Here is a 24,773-nt window from a genome sequence, read left to right on the forward strand (position 1 = left end):
ATGAACAACCTGGACGAGCTTCCATTTGAGACGGCACTGGGCTCACTGGTGGAACCGATGGAAGCAGTGACAGCTCCAGACATCCACATCCCTGACTACCTGCAGATCCTACGCGACACTGAGGTCAGCCGGGCTCATATACAGCAGGGTTACCCATGGGTCATATTCCAAAATAAAAAATCAGACCCGTCTGAAGTGAGTGGTTGCGCTGCGCTGTGCTGTGCTGCACTGTACAAGCCCTCCTCCCTGGCCTGTGTGTGTCTGTGTGTTAAGCTGTGCAACAGGGACACTTGGTGGTGAACAAGCGCTATAACGCTATTTTCGTGCTCGGACAGACCCAGGGACCCAAGGACCCAGGGACAGACCCAGAGACCCAGGGAAACCAGGGACACACATAGCTGTCTATAATCTATAGGAGTGGTTGCACCACTCAAAAGTCAGACCTGTCTGAAGTGAGTGGTGCTGTACTGTAATGTATTGATTGATTGATTGATTGATTGAAATATTTATTAACAGTTTGTAGAATTTACAGTACATTTTAAGCACAAACTCAATACAAAGACTGTTAACTGTGAGTGGACGACCCAATTAAGCATTACACTTGTTTACAACAGGGTCCACATTGTTCAATTCATCAAAACATTTAGAGACATACAAACATTTAGAGACATACAAATAGACATTTCTATGTAGCTAAAGAACAGAACAGGAATTCATCATATAGGAAGCAAAAAGGGAAAAGATACATTATACAGTGAGGGGAAATGGGGGGATTCAGATTTTACAGAGGCCAGTTTCGAATTGCAGCCATCCGTAGGTGCCCTTTGAGAGCGGTTTTGAAGGAGTCAAGGGATTCACATGTCTTAATGACTGTTGGTAGGGCGTTCCACATTTTGGTGGCATAGGAGCGAAAATAATTTAGTCCCTTGTTTGTGCCGAATCTGGGTTGTACATGTTTTGTTGCACTCCCTCTGGTGTTGTGGGTGTGGACTTAGTTTACATTAAGGAAGTATTTATCCAGGTACATGGGTATCTTGGTGGTGTATCGAATCTTGTGGACCAGACCCATTGCAAGATGCTGTACTCTGTCGTCGACCCTAAGCCATCCCAGCCTGTCAAAGTGGGCAGGGGTGAGGTGGGTTCGGGGGGTGAGGCCAAGTAGGAGCCTGACCAGTTTGTTTTGGGAGGTCTGGAGCCTTGTTTTAAGGGCCTTTGAGGTGCTGTGGTACCAAGAGGTGGATGCATAGTCAAAGAAACCTTGTACGAGGGCTCCTGTTAAGGTCTTCAAGGTGTTTTTGCTGACCAGTGAGGAGATCCTGTAAAGGAATCTTGTTCTTTGATTGACTTTTTTGATGTAAAACGTTTGGGAACCACTGATATACATAGTATATTATCCACACATACATCAATGCTTGATGTTGCACCTTGATATTGTATAATGAAACCCTTTTTTATATAACACGCCGGTATTATTGGTCATTTAACAGTACGAGTTCACCCTGGAGAACTGGGTGTTAAGCGGCCTCCAGCATGGCTACGGCAGGGAGGCGTGGCCCGTCTACCAGGAGTCTCCGTCGTGTCCCCCGTACTGGCTGATGTTCACCAGCCCGTGGGAGGTCCGCAGGGCGGCGGCAGCAGGCGGGGAGGGCTCCTCCTCCTCCTCTCGTCCCCTCCAGAGGCGCCACAGCCTGGGCTCTGTGGCGGAGGCCTGGGCCCGCCGGCCCCAGCATCGCTCCGTTCGCCTGCTCATCTCCAGCAGTGAGGTGGCGGCCGGCTACTCCGAGGACGAGGAGGTGTACTCCGCCGTCGCGGACGAGGCAGTGCGGTGTCGCCCCAGGAGCAGAGGAGGAGAGAGGTTGGGCTGCGTGCATGCATGGCTGCATGGCTGCGTGCATGCATGGCTGCACCCTGCAGACCAATGCATGCTATATGCATGAAGAGCACTAGCAATGGGGTCTGAACCCTTTCTGGGGGTCACGGTTATGTTATGTTACCTACAAAAGCCTACAAAATAAATAAAATAATAATAATATAATAATACACACACACACATATGGCCTACAGGACTAATTCGATTTTTCTAAACTATTCCATAAATTGAAAAAAAAAAACCTTTAAGAAATAATGAAGATAGCAGATACAAGCTTATAGATCGCCTGTTTTCACTGTTTTTGAAATAGGGGGCACATGTACATTTAATTCATAATGTATTATTGTTGTACGTTTGGGCCCTGGGGTCTCTCTCTCTCTCTCTCTCTCTCTCTCTCTCTCTCTCAGACAAGCTGCCCCTGCACCGCAGCAGACCAGTCCTCGCTGCCATAGAAGACACAACAAGGCTTCTAGAAAGCCCTCGTTGAAGTCCCGTCCGGGCAGCCCCTCCCAGCCACGGCCGTACTCTGCAGGCACCGCTGGTAGAAACCGCAGGCAGAAGGTCAACTATATGTTATCGCATTAAGCCTGACGTCGAGAGAGAAAAATAAGTCTTCTAAATCATGACAATTTTATGAAAAACGTCATGTTTCAGTGGTTGTCAATATTTCATGTCAATGACCCCAATAAATTTCTGTAATTGGCTGCTGACCCCCATCTGAAAATATGTAGTTCCAGGGATCCCCCCACTGGCCCCAGAAACAAAGATATGAGTTAAAAGCATTCGCTCTGAAAGAATATATTCAAAGATTTGCGACACATTTTCATGATTTTTCAAAAATAGCTGACCTACAAGACCTCGTAGATCTGCTATTTGTCAATAGCTAAAGTAGCTAAAAAGGGGTTCCCGCCCCCAAAATGGGTTAAGCCTGTCTTTTAACTCAATGGCAAAACAAAAATGCTTTCCATTCTTATGATGATGATCATGGAGCCTGTATGTTCACTGATATGTTCAGCGGTATATGTTCAGTGATATGTTCTTATGATGATGATCATGGAGCCTGTATGTTCAGTGTTATGATGATGCTCATGGAGCCTGTATGTTCAGTGTTGTCAATCCCTTGCTACTGTAGGTTCACAGATCAGGTGCCAGTTAGTATAGATTCTGTTCCTCATGTGCCAGCATGCTGTTCCTCATGCTGTTCCTCATGTGCCAGCATGCTGTTCCTCATGCTGTTCCTCATGCTGTTCCTCATGTGCCAGCATGCTGTTCTAGGCCAGTGGTTCCCAAACTTTTCAGCCCGTGACCCAAAACAGAAATGAGATATTTGCTCGCGAGCCAAACTAGTGAAAATAGCTGATCTACAAGCTCATCAATGTGTCACTTCATGCCACATTGTGAGCTTGTGGATCGGCTATTTTCACTACTTATCTGTTCTAATTTATGGAATTTCTTCGATTTTTTTTTTCATTTCTTCATGACATTCCTGAAAGAAATCATTGGATTTTGTTATTAATTCATGTAAAGTTAAGCTTTTTTGGGAATGTGTCTGCGACCCACAAATGGGTCCCGACCCACTGGTTGGGAAACAGTATTCTAGGCTGTTCATGAGCGATATGTTTTTCTAGTTTTGCTACAGATCAGTCCATGAGCCTGCAGTATGCAGTTCGGTGCTGTTCTGTTCTAGCCTGGGTAAACCCACTCCCCCTGCTGGACAACAGAATGAAATGTTGTCCAGCAGGGGGAGTGGGTTTACCCAGGCTAGTTCTGTTCCTCCCTTGATACAGGTTCACAAACACACACACAGCTCATCGTGAGCTCTCCGTCTCACCCTGTATACTCTATAGGTTGTGCGGCCTTGTGGATCTCATGGGATTTTCCTTGACTCGTCTGCAGAGCTGCTGTCAGCTCTGACTCAGGAGGAGAGAGAGCTGCTGGAAGCCGTCATTGAGCAGGGCTATCCTCTACGCACGGCCATCCAGGCCCTGCAGAAGACCGGCTATCGCAGGCCAGAGAAGGTACTGTTCTGTACGCCAGTGGTTCTCAACCTGTGGGTCGCGACCGCTGTTGTTTTTGGCAGCGAATTTAGATTTTAGTTGAAGTCACGGTCTCTTGAATAGTTTTCATTTCGTTTCAGTCACATTTTAGTCACCTAGAATGTCTTAGTTTTAGTCTAGTTTTAGTCGACTAAATATCATAAGACCAAAATGTATAATAATATAAGCGTTGTGAGCTTGTAGATAAGCTATTTTCAGCATGATGCAACCAAGTGCAAAATGATCTCTTGTTCACTAGTCCCTCCCTAAAATTTTAGTTTTGTTGACGAAATTGTCAGTATATTTAGTCTTAGTTTTAGGCATCATAGCTTAGTTTTCATTCAGTTTCCGTTTAGTTTTCGTCATAGTTTTAGTCGATGAAAACAACACTGGTCGCGACCCCCACCAGGGTGGGCCCTCCGTACTAGCCTGGCTAATAAACCAGACATGAATCTGCCGTTGGCAAAAAACGAATTGCCTGCGGCGGATGCGACAGTGTGATATGAGTCTGGCTAGCCTAGGCTGGGTCCGCACATGATTTTGAGGGGGTTCCCAGATAAGTAAAGTGACAATTTACGGACCTTTTTAATACCTAAAAAAGAAAAGGAAATTAAATGAATCATCAATGCATCAAAATAATCAACAAACAGTAGGCCTATAAAAAACTGGTCAAACATTGGCCAAATTTTCAACTAAAAAGAAAGAGCAAAATATTGTGAAAATAGCTGATCTACAATGCCTCGTGAGCTTGAAAAGAATCTGGGGGAACTGAGTCAAACAAAATGTAATGCCTCAAGTCCTATTTCCAAGTGTGTATCATGGTGGGGAGGGAGGGGGGTCCCCAGTTCACATATTTCTGGGGGTCGAGGCCTAAACCAAAGGAGGTTGAAACCACGGTTTCATGTCAATGACCCCAAGAATTACAGTATCTGTAATAGGCTGCTGAAAATATGGGGGATATGCCGTCAAATCCTCTGTCTGAATTTAACTCAAAAATATGTTTTCCCTGGATTACTTGTACTTCTGACACCAGATCCTGAGCTACCTGGTGGCCCGTGAGCGTCTGTGTGCGTTGGGTCATGATGAAGCCCAGGTAGAAGAGGCTCTGGAGATGTTTCAGTGCTGCGAGAGCAAGGTGAGGAACACATCAGGGGAAGCACTCACAGTGTTGTTTTTGGCAGCAAATGTTGTCATAGTCTCTTGAATTAACCTCGCCTCGCCAGGCTTTCCACCTCGGAGTAAAGCCTGTGTCTCTATTCCATTTGGGGTATATGATCCGCTGTTTTTACACCTGATGCAAATATTTGCAGCATGCAACAGATTGTAAAATGACTTATAATGCATCTCTTGTCCACTAGTCCCTTAAAAACATTGTAGCTGAGTTTTTATTTGCTGAAGAAATTGTCAACATAATAGTCTTAGTTTCCATTTAGTCGACGAACAATTTCCGTCTTATTTTTAGTCGACTAAATCAACACTGGGAAGCAGAGACAACTGCACAGTAAAATCATCAGTGGTCGTATGAAGCAGAGCCATTGAAGGAGAGTTGCGACATCTCCGTTCACTTCATGGGACTGTGGTTATGGGGAGGCGAATAGTAAATACAAAGCCCTGCATCGGAAGTGGACGGAATGCACTGTACTCTATATAGCTGTTGTCAGACCTGGACAGACAGGCGTGGCCGTTTTCCGCTGTCTGCCGGCGTCTTTTCTTGTTTTACATCCACCATCTGTCTAAAAACCCGGAAAAGACACCGGCAGACAGCGGAAAACGGCCACGCCTGTATGCTCAAGTGTGGACACGCTGTATGAGAGTCAAGTAGACAAGGTGTGAACAAGCATCATTTTTAATTGACTGTGGCCTTTGTAAAAAATAATACAGGCAAATGAAAGACATCACAGCTTATCTTTTGGAAACCTTGTTTTCTGATTTGCACACAATATATTGACGTCTCGAAAGAGAACAATAAGAGTTTCTGCAATGCTGTAGCTGGGTGCCTCAGAGTTTAGAATGCTGTGGCTGGGTGCCTCAGAGTTTAAAATGCTGTAGCTGGGTGCCTCAGAGTTTAAAATGCTGTAGCTGGGTGCCTCAGAGTTTAAAATGCTGTAGCTGGGTGCCTCGGAGTTTAAAATGCTGTAGCTGGGTGCCTCGGAGTTTAAAATGCTGTAGCTGGGTGCCTCTGAGTTTAAAATGCTGTAGCTGGGTGCCTCAGAGTTTAGAATGCTGTAGCTGGGTGCCTCAGAGTTTAAAATGCTGTAGCTGGGTGCCTCAGAGTTTAAAATGCTGTAGCTGGGTGCCTCAGAGTTTAAAATGCTGTAGCTGGGTGCCTCAGAGTTTAAAATGCTGTAGCTGGGTGCCTCAGAGTTTAAAATGCTGTAGCTGGGTGCCTCGGAGTTTAAAATGCTGTAGCTGGGTGCCTCGGAGTTTAAAATGCTGTGGCTGGGTGCCTCAGAGTTTAGAATGCTGTAGCTGGGTGCCTCAGAGTTTAGAATGCTGTAGCTGGGTGCCTCAGAGTTTAAAATGCTGTAGCTGGGTGCCTCAGAGTTTAAAATGCTGTAGCTGGGTGCCTCAGAGTTTAAAATGCTGTAGCTGGGTGCCTCAGAGTTTAAAATGCTGTAGCTGGGTGCCTCAGAGTTTAAAATGCTGTAGCTGGGTGCCTCGGAGTTTAAAATGCTGTAGCTGGGTGCCTCGGAGTTTAAAATGCTGTGGCTGGGTGCCTCAGAGTTTAGAATGCTGTAGCTGGGTGCCTCAGAGTTTAGAATGCTGTAGCTGGGTGCCTCAGAGTTTAAAATGCTGTAGCTGGGTGCCTCAAAGTTTAAAATGCTGTAGCTGGGTGCCTCGGAGTTTAAAATGCTGTAGCTGGGTGCCTCAGAGTTTAAAATGCTGTAGCTGGGTGCCTCAGAGTTTAGAATGCTGTAGCTGGGTGCCTCGGAGTTTAAAATGCTGTAGCTGGGTGCCTCAGAGTTTAAAATGCTGTAGCTGGGTGCCTCGGAGTTTCTGAGCCGGCAGTATCGCAAGAATACGGCCTTTCAGTCACTTCAGTGAGTGAACGCAAGAGAGCCCACCTTAAATTATCTTAAATCACTTTCTTTAAGATCGTTTCTTAGTAATAGCATAAAATAATTATTACGGAGACTTTAGTTGTCACTGTACAACACATTAAAATAGTTGCCATGTTGCACACACAACCTAAAATTGTTGATATCTGCACTGCTCTCATTGAAAAAGGTGTATTTAAAACTCCAGCTTGTCCCTCTCGAGGGCTACGTGGGTCACGTTTTCTCACCCCTCAATGGCAGCACTCTCTCTCTCTAAACATCTTAAGGTGGTTCTCCATCTGTGGACAGTGGGCCATGAGCATTGTTTGTTTTTAACCTTCAGTTATCTCATTGAATGTAACAACGTTGGTTTGTTTCAACCTTTACTCACCTCACTGTCTGTATTCATGCACACATGGTTCATTCTTCCCAGGCTGCTGAGTTCCTGCGCCTCCTGACTCAGTTCAAGGAGATGGGCTTCCAGCAGAACGCCATCAAGGAGGTTCTGCTCGTCCACGAGAACCACAGAGACAGAGCCCTGGAAGAGCTGATGACACCCATGACCGAATGAGAACCAGTCAGACCTGAGTCACTGTCACCTTTATGGCTTTAAACCATAAACTTTAGCTGGCGCAAGTCTTTGAATATTTAACAGCAAACGTTTTCCTATAAGATGAATACATTTATCTATCTAAAAACAGAAAACATATCTCACACAAAAGCTACAGGTTAAGCTTAAGTGTATACTGTATTACAGAAGTACTTTTATTATTATTATTATTATAATACTGTGTCACTTGCCAAAAATAACTGATCTTCAAGAAATGTTATGTTTCAGCAAGGTGACAATCATGAATAACAGAATTGTATAATACAATTCTGTTATTCATGATTGTTACTAATAATAATAATAATAATAATAATAATTACTAATTAGCCAAAATTACTAGATCGCTAATGACAAGCATATGGCTTAAGGAGAGGCCTGTTACCTCATTCACTGCCAAGTTAGAGTTCGTTTTTAGGTTTTTATTGAATTATGAAATAATATCGTGCCCAGACTTCATTTTTAATAAACATTTATCTCGGATTCTATTTGCCAGATATATATTTTTTAATTGAAATGTAGCTTTATTTACGGCTGATAACTAAGTAAAGCGTTGCTGGTTGCAGTATGCAGTTACAACATGTGTTGAGTGTTGTTGAGTGTTGACCTGGGGTGATTTATTTTGCCCCTTGAATAAGAAGGCACCGAAAGCCCTTGGCAGTGAAGGGACTGCAGACAAAAACATTTATGCCATGCACTGGACGACAAGCAGCACAACTTTTTTTTTTTTTTCAACCAAGGTTCATAGGTGTTATTATTATTATTATTTTTCTGCTTTCTTTTGTTTTAGTGATTTTAGCCATTTTTGACAGGGGGGCAGGGGCATTCGAACAGATTCCTTTATTACTTAATTACTTTATAGACCCCAGGAAATTACATCCGACCACAAAATATCACAGGATCTACTGAATCTGATACTAGGGATGCCATACTGTGGGTCATAGGCTCAATATGTATAGTTTGTCAACTCCCCCTTCACATATCATGCTCTCAATGCTTTTGTCTTCAGCCAGGCCCGGCGCCACGAGGGGGCAAAGGGGGTGTTTGCCCCCTTAGATCAACCTCTCTGCCCCCTTAGATCAAAAGTGGAAGTTTTTTTTTTATAAATATAATATTTTTATTTTTATTATTTTTTATTTTTTGTGTAACTAATAATGCGCGATAATGTAACTACCTTGCGTGATGGATTGGTTTTTGGTTATTGGTTATAACTCTATAGTTGCAGACAAAACAATGGTACATTTCCAGGCATTGAAAGGAAGGAGGTAAGGATGCATCTTCATACAAGATGCAGCAGGATCTTAATGAGCTCCCATCTAGAACTGGAAAAACAACATTCATCACCTATCGGACATCCTTGGGGTGGGGAGGGGTGCTATGTCATTGTTGCAGTGGTCAGGGTGATTCAAGTTTCTTTATTATGGGAAAAGACCCTTGAGAGATGTAAGCTAATTCATGCTAATGTTCCAGGCTCCAGTTGGGGGCACTGGTGATGGCTTCCTAGTTCCAGCAGAAGAAGACTTGAATGTATTTAATGTAACATTGTAACATTATGTCACCATAACGTGGTTATTATTATAGTTGCTTTGGAATGTACCTGCCATGAAAATTAAGGTCATAATAACGCAGATCGCATCGATATGTAATATAGCGCGATAATGTACTTGTTCTACAGGATAAGGATTGATCAATATAATGCTAAATGTAGGGTATATGAAAACAAGCCCAAAATAAGCGAAAATAGCCGATTCAGCCGATGCAGAATTTGATCAACTGTGGGCTGACACTGTAGCTGATGATGCGACACCGGGACGTCCAAAACGGCAACAACAAGTCAGCTGTTTTCTGCAGGATTTCGTTGTCGAGGAGAGTCTTGGTCAACGTGAAGCGAGCACAGAACAGGAGTGCAAGCGGCTGTTTTTTGGCATTCTGGACTCTGTTCTTGGTGAAATGCCCGCGCGTTTCAGCGAGCGCAACAGCACGTATATCCAAGCTTTGGATGCACTCGACCCTTCCAGCAAGAACTTTTTGAATTCCAGCAAAGTGAAGCCACTACTGGATTTGACGAACACTGAAACAAACGAGGCACAGTTTACCGTTGCACGTGCCTTTTTTGAGCGCCCAGGCACAGGCTCAGCGGACAAGAAGCAGGAGAAAGTGACTTTGTGCCAACTGATTTTGGAACACGCCAGCTCTCTGGCAACCTTGCCAGTGGTGCTGACTGCATTCAAACACGCACTGACATTTGGGGCCTCGACTGCTATGTGCGAGAATTCTTTCTCCACGCTGAAGAATGTATTCTCTGATCACCGACGCAGTATGCTACACAATCGGAAAGCCAATCTGATCCAACTGGCATTCGAGAATGACTTGACTAAGAAGTTCAGAGACGAATGGAAAGAAATGCTGCTCAAGAGGTTCCACTCATCCAAAAGAAGACTGCAGCTATACTGACAAGGACTATTGAACAGCTTTTTTTTACCCATTCTGACCTGAGATCAGATTCATACGAGGTATGAATGGAATGGAATGGAATGGAAGCCAGCAGGGGTGCTGCTGTGGTCCGACGAGTGGCCGCCACAGCGGAACACGCAGTAGAGAGGCACAATGGCGTCTTTCCGGAGTATGGCGATGATGCGCACGTCCCAGCCCTCCACCCTGTCGTCCATGTAGGCTGAAACCATGAGGTGCGGGGTGTCCGAGAGAGGGGTGATGGAGCGGGGGATCGTGTGGAGAGTGTCACGTGGCTGTTCATACATAGCCATGAAAATGATGATGATGATGACTGCGCCCACCGTAGAGAGGAGGAAGAACCGCCGTCTTATCATATCGCCGCAGTAATAACCCTTAACCCCACAAGACCTGAATGAAGTCGAGTATGAAGTGAGATGAAAAACATGCAGTGGTACTTTTAAATAGGGTCGGCTGAATGCTTGTCACCATGATGCTGATGATGATGATGTCGTCTATATCCATATATGGAGTTCTACGTTAGCACTAGATGTCTGTCGTCTCCATATATGTGGAACTCTAGGTCGGCCTGGGCCAAATATGGAGATTGTAACATGGGTAGTTATGTACTGTATGTGTCCCTTTTATGCCCATGAAGTTCTGTCAGGCATGCCCAAATATGGAGTCTATGCAGATGTCAGAACATCATTGTGATGTCAGGCCAGCTCCATATATGGAGTGCCTGGGCACGGGCCCTGTCCAGATCCCGGGCATAGGCTTTTGCGCCGGTTCTGGACAACGGTGTATCCCACCCATAGAGTATTAAAAGGATAGACTGAACCGGAGAGATGGCCCTTTGGGCAAAACATGACCTGCTCTTGCGCGACGGGCAAGTGCCTCCGAGACCTTAGTGTCAACCCCTGTATTAGTAGAGTTATAAGGCCTTTTCAGACTGACGGGACTCGTAATACATTTTCTTTTTTCAATTTACTTTTTATTGAATTTTAATCAGACAAACATGAAAACGAAACGACTGACAATTGACAATACAGACAATACAAAACAAGACAATATACATACAATACACACAAGGGGGAAAAACTGCCTCTCTTCTCTATTGATGATCATAAATAGTACCTCAAACAGGTGTATCTGCTTCTACAGGTTAAACAAATTAATTTAAACAAAATCAGGTCTCATTGTCGAGATTTGAGCAATCCATCTAAACCAGTTATCTGTGAAGACTTCAACCTGGCCTCTAAAGCTGAATGTAGCCTAATTCTTTCCATAATAAATATACCATAGATTAAATCAATCCATTCAAGCGTATTTTCGGTCCCGTGAAATCTAGACCTTTTTACGCTACGCGTCGGCATGCAACCAGTCGCGGACAGCATGTACGCTCAGTGCTCACGCACGTTTGCGCTTAAGAAGATAGCTACTTTTTTTTTTTTTTTTTTAAGATATTTTTTTGCGGCTTACGCCTTTTATTGATTTTTGAAGGGACAGACAGTAGGCTGACAGGAAACGGGAGAGAGATGGGGGGATGACATGCAGTAAAGGCCGTGTCGGGTCCGGGAGTCGAACCCGCGGCACACTGCGACTGGATTACCAGTCCGGTGCCCAGACCGCTACGCTACGGCCTGGGCCAGAAGATAGCTACTTTAATTATTTGTATTACAGTTGTAGCCTACAAGAAATTTGGTATGCTATTTTGGTTTAAGAAATGCCAATAAACCATTTGAAAATAGAATTGGCCCATAGATCACCAGTGTATAGGTGATCACGCTGCAAATGCAGAGTGATCACTGATCACCTATATCCTATGATGAAATATTACTGTCCTGACGAGACCCACAAGGGGTCACTGAATGGTTTGATGAGTATTAAAATGATGTGATGACCTAATGAAGATCCACAGGTCTTTTTCTTTTACCCATTTAATGGCATTTCTATCTCTGAGACCCCAATTTATATTGTAAAATCAGTGTTAATTTAACTCTGAGAGTGCACAAATAAAAGCAAATGGACCCGTTAGGTTCCATTTGGTTCCTAACTATCATTTAGCTGGGGACCCCCTGGAATACCCTCAAGGACCCCTGTGGGTCCCCGGACCCCACTTTGGGAACCACTGCTCTACAAAAAATGTTTTAATACAGTATGGCCTTGACAGTCGCACCTATATTTTGGAATGGTGTTCCTTGTATTAAAGTTCAACATGCAGATGGTGGTTTCGAAATGGCTCCATGTTGTAATTGGAATTCCTCTCCCATTGTCGCACACGGCATTTAGAGACGTGATTCATTTCAGCGTTAGTAAAAAAAAGAAAAGGGATTACAACCATCTGCCTGAGTGCCAGTGTGGCTCTTTTGGGTCAAGCCATTTTGTCTGTGTGCGTGTGTGTGTGTGCAAACGCACGCACGCACGCCTCTATCTCTGTCCCTCATGTCCTGCAGCTGCATCCACTGCATGGCGGCTGTGTGGCTCAGGAGGTAGAGCAGGTCGTCCAATGAGGGCTCAGGAGGTAGAGCAGGTCGTCCAATGAGGGCTCAGGAGGTAGAGCAGGTCGTCCAATGAGGGCTCAGGAGGTAGAGCAGGTCGTCCAATGATCGCTGCATGAGTCGGTCGGTGGATCCAATCCATGCTCCTCCATGTCCAGATGCTGAAGTGTCCTTTGGCATAAGACCCGGAAGCCTTAATTGCCTCCAATGAGTCTTGATTGATTACAAACCCATGAATAAGTGACACTTTTATTTTATTTTAATTAGGACAGAGCATTACTGCTGCATGCATGCTATTTGTTGTCTGTAATTACTACTGAGCTGACAGAATGGGTGGAATTCCAAGACATCAAATAGAAATTACATTCACGTGTAAAAAGTACGTTTTCAGCAGACACTTAAATATGATGTATACACTGATGTATACACTGATTGATTGATGTATTCTTTTTTTCATAGTATGCAGAATGGGTACATTTAATACAAAATCGCCTTACTTCAGGATAGAACCAGAAAAAGCACAAAGACTTGTTTACATAAGGGTCCGCCATTTTCAATTCATCGGAAACATTGAATGACGTACAAATATACACTTCTATGGAGAAAAAAAGAGGAAATACAGTTAAAAACCCGCAAACACAGAACCCTGATGTAGCGGCTCCTAGCCAGCAGAAATATGACAACGCTCCAACAGATGTCTTTAAGGTCGTTTTATTTCTCCCCATTTGACACCGTGAAAAACTGTAACACAAAACATACAAATATTCTTTTAAACCACCATGAAGTATGCAATGTGAATGTCCTTGTTGTAACTTGGTCAATCATGACTTCCGGATTTATGGTAAACAAACACAATGAAACTTAAACAAACAAACAATTGATGGAACTACAACACTATTTACAAACACAGAGACCAACAACATGTAACGTACCGTGTGCGCCTTCTGCCGATTCTTTTAGGAGCTACTCTTCAATTCTCTTATATTTATATTTAAGGGTTAGGGTTAGGGTTAGGGTTAGAGGGGAGGGGGAGGGGAGGGGAGGGGAGAGGAGAGGAGAGGAGAGGAGAGGAGAGGAGAGGAGAGGAGAGGAGAGGAGAGGAGAGGAGAGGAGAGGAGAGGAGAGGAGAGGAGAGGAGAGGAGAGAAGAGATGTTGTTCGCCACTTAGGATGAGATTAAATAAGAATAAATATACCACAGAAGTATTTTTATTTGATTAATTGAATACTTAAATAATTAAATACTAAAAACTGCTTGGCTGGATTGATTATTATCTCCTCTGGCGTTCTCTCACTCGTTTGCAGCAAAAGTGGCAACAGAGATAGCCTACCATATTATTATAGCGTATACCTGTGGTTGCAGATGGCACAGTCACGCTTCAGAGATCTACCATATTATTATAGCGTATACCTGTTGTTGCAGATGGCACAGTCACGCTTCAGAGATCTACCATATTATTATAGGGTATACCTGTGGTTGCAGATGGCACAGTCATGCTTCAGAGATCTACCATATTATTATAGGGTATACCTGTGGTTGCAGATGGCACAGTCACGCTTCAGAGATCTACCATATTATTATAGCGTATACCTGTGGTTGCAGATGGCACAGTCATGCTTCAGAGATCTACCATATTATTATAGGGTATACCTGTGGTTGCAGATGGCACAGTCATGCTTCAGAGATCTACCATATTATTATAGCGTATATACCTGTGGTTGCAGATGGCACAGTCACGCTTCAGAGATCGGAAAGTGTTGATTGGATTCTCTCTCTAATTGCAAACTTGGGTTTTTCCGGGTATACTCGGTGAACATGAACCAGAGAAAAACGGCGTGCTAACCCTAACCCACTGAGCAATAGCCGGCTATTAGACGTGCGTCTAAACATGGGATAAAAAACGTCTAAAAATGAAAGTTTTTTAGACGTCTATTCCTAGACGAATATTAGACGTATATTAGACCAAAAAACGATGGGCTATAACCCATCGTTTTTTCATTCTTTTCAAATCCTCAAAAATGATGAAAAACAGCGTGCTATAGTATGCCGTACCATATGCCCACTGAGCAATAGCCGGCTATTAGACGTGCGTCTAAACATGGGATAAAAAACGTCTAAAAATGAAAGTTTTTTAGACGTCTATTCCTAGACGAATATTAGACGTATATTAGACCAAAAAACGATGGGCTATAACCCATCGTTTTTTTCATTTTTTTCATTTTTTTCAAATCCTCAAAAATTATGAAAAACGGCGCGCTAACCCTAACTCACTGAGCAATAGCCGGCTATTAGACGTGCGTCTAAAAATGGGATAAAAAACGTCTAAAAATAGACATCTAAAACACGTCTAAAAATATACGTGTTTTATACGTCTATTTTTAGACGTTGTTTAGACGTCTATTAGCCCATATCGTCTAAACGTCTAATAGCCCATATCGTACGGCATACTGTAGCACGCCGTTTTTCATCATTTTTGAGGATTTGAAAAGAATGAAAAAAAAACCCGATGGGTTATAGCCCATCGTTTTTTGAATTTTTGAATTTTTTTTATCCTGGTTTTTCATCATTTTTGACCATGGGCCCATAGCCCATACCGTACAGCATACTATAGCACGCCGTCTTTTATCATTTTTGAGGTTTGAAAAAAAAAAAGAAAAAAAAAGAAATGATGGGTTATCGTTTTTTGATTTTTTAATTTTTTTTTAAATCCTCGTTTTTCATCATTTTTGACTATCCCACTGAGCAATAGCCGGCTATTAGACGTGCGTCTAAAAATGGGATAAAAAACGTCTAAAAATAGACGTCTAAAAAACGGCTAAAAATAGACGTCTAAAACACGTCTATTTTTAGACGTGTTTTAGACGTCTATTTTTTAGACATTTTTATCCCGTTTTTAGACGCTCGTCTAATAGCCCATACTGTACGGCATACTATAGCACGCCGTTTTTCATCATTTTTGAGGATTTGAAAAAAGTGAAGAAAAAAAAACGATGGGTTATATAGCCCATCGTTTTTTTTTTTTTTTGTTTTTTTTTCAAATCCTCAAAAATGATGAAAAACGGCTTGCTATAGTATGCCGTACAGTATGGGCTATAGCCCATGGTCAAAAATGGGATAAAAAACGTCTAAAAATAGACGTCTAAAACACGTCTATTTTTAGACGTGTTTTAGACGTCTATTTTTAGACATTTTTATCCCATTTTTAGACGCTCGTCTAATAGCCCATACTGTACGGCATACTATAGCACGCCGTTTTTCATCATTTTTGAGGATTTGAAAAAAATGAAAAAAAAAAAACGATGGGTTATAGCCCATCGTTTTTTTTTTTTTTTTTTTTTTTTCAAATCCTCAAAAATGATGAAAAACGGCTTGCTATAGTATGCCGTACAGTATGGGCTATAGCCCATGGTCAAAAATGGGATAAAAAACGTCTAAAAATAGACGTCTAAAACACGTCTATTTTTAGACGTGTTTTAGACGTCTATTTTTTTGACATTTTTATCCCATTTTTAGACGCTCGTCTAATAGCCCATACTGTACGGCATACTATAGCACGCCGTTTTTCATCATTTTTGAGGATTTGAAAAAAGTGAAGAAAAAAAAACGATGGGTTATAGACGCTCGTCTAATAGCCCATACTGTACGGCATACTATAGCACGCCGTTTTTCATCATTTTTGAGGATTTGAAAAAAGTGAAGAAAGAAAACGATGGGTTATAGCCCATCGTTTTTTCTTTTTTTTTTTTTTTTTCAAATCCTCAAAAATGATGAAAAACGGCTTGCTATAGTATGCCGTACAGTATGGGCTATAGCCCATGGTCAAAAATGGGATAAAAAACGTTTAAAAATAGACGTCTAAAACACGTCTATTTTTAGACGTGTTTTAGACGTCTATTTTTAGACATTTTTATCCCATTTTTAGACGCTCGTCTAATAGCCCATACTGTACGGCATACTATAGCACGCCGTTTTTCATCATTTTTGAGGATTTGAAAAAAGTGAAGAAAAAAAAACGATGGGTTATAGCCCATCGTTTTTTTTTTTTTTTTTTTTTTTCCAAATCCTCAAAAATGATGAAAAACGGCTTGCTATAGTATGCCGTACAGTATGGGCTATAGCCCATGGTCAAAAATGGGATAAAAAACGTCTAAAAATAGATGTCTAAAACACGTCTATTTTTAGACGTGTTTTAGACGTCTATATTTAGACATTTTTATCCCATTTTTAGACGCTCGTCTAATAGCCCATACTGTACGGCATACTATAGCACGCCGTTTTTCATCATTTTTGAGGATTTGAAAAAATTAAAAAAAAAAAACGATGGGTTATAGCCCATCGTTTTTTTTTTTTTTTTTTTTTTTTTTAATCCTCAAAAATGATGTAAAACGGCTTGCTATAGTATGCCGTACAGTATGGGCTATAGCCCATGGTCAAAAATGGGATAAAAAACGTCTAAAAATAGATGTCTAAAACACGTCTATTTTTAGACGTGTTTTAGACGTCTATATTTAGACATTTTTATCCCATTTTTAGACGCTCGTCTAATAGCCCATACTGTACGGCATACTATAGCACGCCGTTTTTCATCATTTTTGAGGATTTGAAAAAAAAATAAAAAAAAAAACGATGGGTTATAGCCCATCGTTTTTTTTTTTTTTTTTTCAAATCCTCAAAAATGATGAAAAATGGCTTGCTATGGTATGCCGTAGAGTATGGGCTATAGCCCATGGTCAAAAATGGGATAAAAAACGTCTAAACATAGATGCCTAAAACACGTCTATTTTTAGACGTGTTTTAGACGTCTATTTTTAGACATTTTTATCCCATTTTTAGACGCTCGTCTAATAGCCCATACTGTACGGCATACTATAGCACACCGTTTTTCATCATTTTTGAGGATTTGAAAAAAAGTGAAAAAAAAAAAAACGATGGGTTATAGCCCATCGTTTTTTTTTTTTTTTTTTTCAAATCCTCAAAAATGATGAAAAACGGCTTGCTATAGTATGCCGTACAGTATGGGCTATAGCCCATGGTCAAAAATGGGATAAAAAACGTTTAAAAATAGACGTCTAAAACACGTCTATTTTTAGACGTGTTTTAGACGTCTATTTTTAGACATTTTTATCCCATTTTTAGACGCTCGTCTAATAGCCCATACTGTACGGCATACTATAGCACGCCGTTTTTCATCATTTTTGAGGATTTGAAAAAAATGAAAAAAAAAAAACGATGGGTTATAGCCCATCGTTTTTTTTTTGTTTTTTGTTTTTTCAAATCCTCAAAAATGATGAAAAACGGCTTGCTATAGTATGCCGTACAGTATGGGCTATAGCCCATGGTCAAAAATGGGATAAAAAACGTTTAAAAATAGACGTCTAAAACACGTCTATTTTTAGACGTGTTTTAGACGTCTATTTTTAGACATTTTTATCCCATTTTTAGACGCTCGTCTAATAGCCCATACTGTACGGCATACTATAGCACGCCGTTTTTCATCATTTTTGAGGATTTGAAAAAAGTGAAGAAAAAAAAACGATGGGTTATAGACGCTCGTCTAATAGCCCATACTGTACGGCATACTATAGCACGCCGTTTTTCATCATTTTTGAGGATTTGAAAAAAGTGAAGAAAAAAAAACGATGGGTTATAGCCCATCGTTTTTTTTTTTTTTTTTTTTTTTCAAATCCTCAAAAATGATGAAAAACGGCTTGCTATAGTATGCCGTACAGTATGGGCTATAGCCCATGGTCAAAAATGGGATAAAAAACGTTTAAAAATAGACGTCTAAAACACGTCTATTTTTAGACGTGTTTTAGACGTCTATTTTTAGACATTTTTATCCCATTTTTAGACGCTCGTCTAATAGCCCATACTGTACGGCATACTATAGCACGCCGTTTTTCATCATTTTTGAGGATTTGAAAAAAGTGAAGAAAAAAAAACGATGGGTTATAGCCCATCGGTTTTTTTTTTTTTTTTTTTTTTTTTCAAATCCTCAAAAATGATGAAAAACGGCTTGCTATAGTATGCCGTACAGTATGGGCTATAGCCCATGGTCAAAAATGGGATAAAAAACGTTTAAAAATAGACGTCTAAAACACGTCTATTTTTAGACGTGTTTTAGACGTCAATTTTTTTTACATTTTTATCCCATTTTTAGACGCTCGTCTAATAGCCCATACTGTACGGCATACTATAGCACGCCGTTTTTCATCATTTTTGAGGATTTGAAAAAAATGAAGAAAAAAAAACGATGGGTTATAGACGCTCGTCTAATAGCCCATACTGTACGGCATACTATAGCACGCCGTTTTTCATCATTTTTGAGGATTTGAAAAAAGTGAAGAAAAAAAAACGATGGGTTATAGCCCATCGTTTTTTTTTTTTTTTTTTTTTTTTAAATCCTCAAAAATGATGAAAAACGGCTTGCTATAGTATGCCGTACAGTATGGGCTATAGCCCATGGTCAAAAATGGGATAAAAAACGTCTAAAAATAGACGTCTAAAACACGTCTATTTTTAGACGTGTTTTAGACGTCTATTTTTTTGACATTTTTATCCCATTTTTAGACGCTCGTCTAATAGCCCATACTGTACGGCATACTATAGCACGCCGTTTTTCATCATTTTTGAGGATTTGAAAAAAGTGAAGAAAAAAAAACGATGGGTTATAGACGCTCGTCTAATAGCCCATACTGTACGGCATACTATAGCACGCCGTTTTTCATCATTTTTGAGGATTTGAAAAAAGTGAAGAAAAAAAAACGATGGGTTATAGCCCATCGTTTTTTTTTTTTTTTTTTTTTTTCAAATCCTCAAAAATGATGAAAAACGGCTTGCTATAGTATGCCGTACAGTATGGGCTATAGCCCATGGTCAAAAATGGGATAAAAAACGTTTAAAAATAGACGTCTAAAACACGTCTATTTTTAGACGTGTTTTAGACGTCTATTTTTAGACATTTTTATCCCATTTTTAGACGCTCGTCTAATAGCCCATACTGTACGGCATACTATAGCACGCCGTTTTTCATCATTTTTGAGGATTTGAAAAAAATGAAAAAAAAAAACGATGGGTTATAGTCCATCGTTTTTTTTTTTTTTTTTTTTTTTTCAAATCCTCAAAAATGATGAAAAACGGCTTGCTATAGTATGCCGTACAGTATGGGCTATAGCCCATGGTCAAAAATGGGATAAAAAACGTCTAAAAATAGACGTCTAAAACACGTCTATTTTTAGACGTGTTTTAGACGTCTATTTTTTAGACATTTTTATCCCATTTTTAGACGCTCGTCTAATAGCCCATACTGTACGGCATACTATAGCACGCCGTTTTTCATCATTTTTGAGGATTTGAAAAAAGTGAAGAAAAAAAAACGATGGGTTATAGACGCTCGTCTAATAGCCCATACTGTACGGCATACTATAGCACGCCGTTTTTCATCATTTTTGAGGATTTGAAAAAAGTGAAGAAAAAAAAACGATGGGTTATAGCCCATCGTTTTTTTTTTTTTTTTTTTTTTTCAAATCCTCAAAAATGATGAAAAACGGCTTGCTATAGTATGCCGTACAGTATGGGCTATAGCCCATGGTCAAAAATGGGATAAAAAACGTTTAAAAATAGACGTCTAAAACACGTCTATTTTTAGACGTGTTTTAGACGTCTATTTTTAGACATTTTTATCCCATTTTTAGACGCTCGTCTAATAGCCCATACTGTACGGCATACTATAGCACGCCGTTTTTCATCATTTTTGAGGATTTGAAAAAAATGAAAAAAAAAAACGATGGGTTATAGTCCATCGTTTTTTTTTTTTTTTTTTTTTTTTCAAATCCTCAAAAATGATGAAAAACGGCTTGCTATAGTATGCCGTACAGTATGGGCTATAGCCCATGGTCAAAAATGGGATAAAAAACGTCTAAAAATAGACGTCTAAAACACGTCTATTTTTAGACGTGTTTTAGACGTCTATTTTTTAGACATTTTTATCCCATTTTTAGACGCTCGTCTAATAGCCCATACTGTACGGCATACTATAGCACGCCGTTTTTCATCATTTTTGAGGATTTGAAAAAAGTGAAGAAAAAAAAACGATGGGTTATAGACGCTCGTCTAATAGCCCATACTGTACGGCATACTATAGCACGCCGTTTTTCATCATTTTTGAGGATTTGAAAAAAGTGAAGAAAAAAAAACGATGGGTTATATAGCCCATCGTTTTTTTTTTTTTTTTTTTTTTTTTCAAATCCTCAAAAATGATGAAAAACGGCTTGCTATAGTATGCCGTACAGTATGGGCTATAGCCCATGGTCAAAAATGGGATAAAAAACGTCTAAAAATAGACGTCTAAAACACGTCTATTTTTAGACGTGTTTTAGACGTCTATTTTTAGACATTTTTATCCCATTTTTAGACGCTCGTCTAATAGCCCATACTGTACGGCATACTATAGCACGCCGTTTTTCATCATTTTTGAGGATTTGAAAAAAATGAAAAAAAAAAAACGATGGGTTATAGCCCATCGTTTTTTTTTTTTTTTTTTTTTTTTCAAATCCTCAAAAATGATGAAAAACGGCTTGCTATAGTATGCCGTACAGTATGGGCTATAGCCCATGGTCAAAAATGGGATAAAAAACGTCTAAAAATAGACGTCTAAAACACGTCTATTTTTAGACGTGTTTTAGACGTCTATTTTTTTGACATTTTTATCCCATTTTTAGACGCTCGTCTAATAGCCCATACTGTACGGCATACTATAGCACGCCGTTTTTCATCATTTTTGAGGATTTGAAAAAAGTGAAGAAAAAAAAACGATGGGTTATAGACGCTCGTCTAATAGCCCATACTGTACGGCATACTATAGCACGCCGTTTTTCATCATTTTTGAGGATTTGAAAAAAGTGAAGAAAGAAAACGATGGGTTATAGCCCATCGTTTTTTCTTTTTTTTTTTTTTTTTCAAATCCTCAAAAATGATGAAAAACGGCTTGCTATAGTATGCCGTACAGTATGGGCTATAGCCCATGGTCAAAAATGGGATAAAAAACGTTTAAAAATAGACGTCTAAAACACGTCTATTTTTAGACGTGTTTTAGACGTCTATTTTTAGACATTTTTATCCCATTTTTAGACGCTCGTCTAATAGCCCATACTGTACGGCATACTATAGCACGCCGTTTTTCATCATTTTTGAGGATTTGAAAAAAGTGAAGAAAAAAAAACGATGGGTTATAGCCCATCGTTTTTTTTTTTTTTGTTTTTTTTCCAAATCCTCAAAAATGATGAAAAACGGCTTGCTATAGTATGCCGTACAGTATGGGCTATAGCCCATGGTCAAAAATGGGATAAAAAACGTCTAAAAATAGATGTCTAAAACACGTCTATTTTTAGACGTGTTTTAGACGTCTATATTTAGACATTTTTATCCCATTTTTAGACGCTCGTCTAATAGCCCATACTGTACGGCATACTATAGCACGCCGTTTTTCATCATTTTTGAGGATTTGAAAAAATTAAAAAAAAAAAACGATGGGTTATAGCCCATCGTTTTTTTTTTTTTTTTTTTTTTTTTTAATCCTCAAAAATGATGTAAAACGGCTTGCTATAGTATGCCGTACAGTATGGGCTATAGCCCATGGTCAAAAATGGGATAAAAAACGTCTAAAAATAGATGTCTAAAACACGTCTATTTTTAGACGTGTTTTAGACGTCTATATTTAGACATTTTTATCCCATTTTTAGACGCTCGTCTAATAGCCCATACTGTACGGCATACTATAGCACGCCGTTTTTCATCATTTTTGAGGATTTGAAAAAAAAATAAAAAAAAAAACGATGGGTTATAGCCCATCGTTTTTTTTTTTTTTTTTTCAAATCCTCAAAAATGATGAAAAATGGCTTGCTATGGTATGCCGTAGAGTATGGGCTATAGCCCATGGTCAAAAATGGGATAAAAAACGTCTAAACATAGATGCCTAAAACACGTCTATTTTTAGACGTGTTTTAGACGTCTATTTTTAGACATTTTTATCCCATTTTTAGACGCTCGTCTAATAGCCCATACTGTACGGCATACTATAGCACACCGTTTTTCATCATTTTTGAGGATTTGAAAAAAAGTGAAAAAAAAAAAAACGATGGGTTATAGCCCATCGTTTTTTTTTTTTTTTTTTTCAAATCCTCAAAAATGATGAAAAACGGCTTGCTATAGTATGCCGTACAGTATGGGCTATAGCCCATGGTCAAAAATGGGATAAAAAACATTTAAAAATAGACGTCTAAAACACGTCTATTTTTAGACGTGTTTTAGACGTCTATTTTTAGACATTTTTATCCCATTTTTAGACGCTCGTCTAATAGCCCATACTGTACGGCATACTATAGCACGCCGTTTTTCATCATTTTTGAGGATTTGAAAAAAATGAAAAAAAAAAAACGATGGGTTATAGCCCATCGTTTTTTTTTTGTTTTTTGTTTTTTCAAATCCTCAAAAATGATGAAAAACGGCTTGCTATAGTATGCCGTACAGTATGGGCTATAGCCCATGGTCAAAAATGGGATAAAAAACGTTTAAAAATAGACGTCTAAAACACGTCTATTTTTAGACGTGTTTTAGACGTCTATTTTTAGACATTTTTATCCCATTTTTAGACGCTCGTCTAATAGCCCATACTGTACGGCATACTATAGCACGCCGTTTTTCATCATTTTTGAGGATTTGAAAAAAGTGAAGAAAAAAAAACGATGGGTTATAGACGCTCGTCTAATAGCCCATACTGTACGGCATACTATAGCACGCCGTTTTTCATCATTTTTGAGGATTTGAAAAAAGTGAAGAAAAAAAAACGATGGGTTATAGCCCATCGTTTTTTCTTTTTTTTTTTTTTTTTCAAATCCTCAAAAATGATGAAAAACGGCTTGCTATAGTATGCCGTACAGTATGGGCTATAGCCCATGGTCAAAAATGGGATAAAAAACGTTTAAAAATAGACGTCTAAAACACGTCTATTTTTAGACGTGTTTTAGACGTCTATTTTTAGACATTTTTATCCCATTTTTAGACGCTCGTCTAATAGCCCATACTGTACGGCATACTATAGCACGCCGTCTTTTATCATTTTTGAGGTTTGAAAAAAAAAAAGAAAAAAAAAGAAATGATGGGTTATCGTTTTTTGATTTTTTAATTTTTTTTTAAATCCTCGTTTTTCATCATTTTTGACTATCCCACTGAGCAATAGCCGGCTATTAGACGTGCGTCTAAAAATGGGATAAAAAACGTCTAAAAATAGACGTCTAAAAAACGGCTAAAAATAGACGTCTAAAACACGTCTATTTTTAGACGTGTTTTAGACGTCTATTTTTTAGACATTTTTATCCCGTTTTTAGACGCTCGTCTAATAGCCCATACTGTACGGCATACTATAGCACGCCGTTTTTCATCATTTTTGAGGATTTGAAAAAAGTGAAGAAAAAAAAACGATGGGTTATATAGCCCATCGTTTTTTTTTTTTTTTGTTTTTTTTTCAAATCCTCAAAAATGATGAAAAACGGCTTGCTATAGTATGCCGTACAGTATGGGCTATAGCCCATGGTCAAAAATGGGATAAAAAACGTCTAAAAATAGACGTCTAAAACACGTCTATTTTTAGACGTGTTTTAGACGTCTATTTTTAGACATTTTTATCCCATTTTTAGACGCTCGTCTAATAGCCCATACTGTACGGCATACTATAGCACGCCGTTTTTCATCATTTTTGAGGATTTGAAAAAAATGAAAAAAAAAAAACGATGGGTTATAGCCCATCGTTTTTTTTTTTTTTTTTTTTTTTTCAAATCCTCAAAAATGATGAAAAACGGCTTGCTATAGTATGCCGTACAGTATGGGCTATAGCCCATGGTCAAAAATGGGATAAAAAACGTCTAAAAATAGACGTCTAAAACACGTCTATTTTTAGACGTGTTTTAGACGTCTATTTTTTTGACATTTTTATCCCATTTTTAGACGCTCGTCTAATAGCCCATACTGTACGGCATACTATAGCACGCCGTTTTTCATCATTTTTGAGGATTTGAAAAAAGTGAAGAAAAAAAAACGATGGGTTATAGACGCTCGTCTAATAGCCCATACTGTACGGCATACTATAGCACGCCGTTTTTCATCATTTTTGAGGATTTGAAAAAAGTGAAGAAAGAAAACGATGGGTTATAGCCCATCGTTTTTTCTTTTTTTTTTTTTTTTCAAATCCTCAAAAATGATGAAAAACGGCTTGCT

General features: G+C 39.6%; 1 protein-coding gene across 1 annotated transcript; it reads left to right on the forward strand.

The window, feature by feature from the left end:
• Window positions 1-7,939, forward strand: LOC310871920 (uncharacterized protein; the record flags this gene model as incomplete). Its single annotated transcript, XM_083783558.1, has 5 exons — window positions 1-123; window positions 1,488-1,820; window positions 3,718-3,888; window positions 4,940-5,041; window positions 7,378-7,939. The coding sequence occupies 5 exons, from the start codon at window positions 1-3 to the stop codon at window positions 7,513-7,515; spliced, it is 867 nt and encodes a 288-aa protein (XP_083639684.1). The 3' UTR covers window positions 7,516-7,939.
• Between the last annotated feature and the right edge of the window lie 16,834 nt (window positions 7,940-24,773).

This window comes from Protomyctophum parallelum, assembly GCF_964188405.1.
Source record: "Protomyctophum parallelum genome assembly, chromosome: 15".
Taxonomy (NCBI): Eukaryota; Metazoa; Chordata; class Actinopteri; order Myctophiformes; family Myctophidae; genus Protomyctophum; species Protomyctophum parallelum.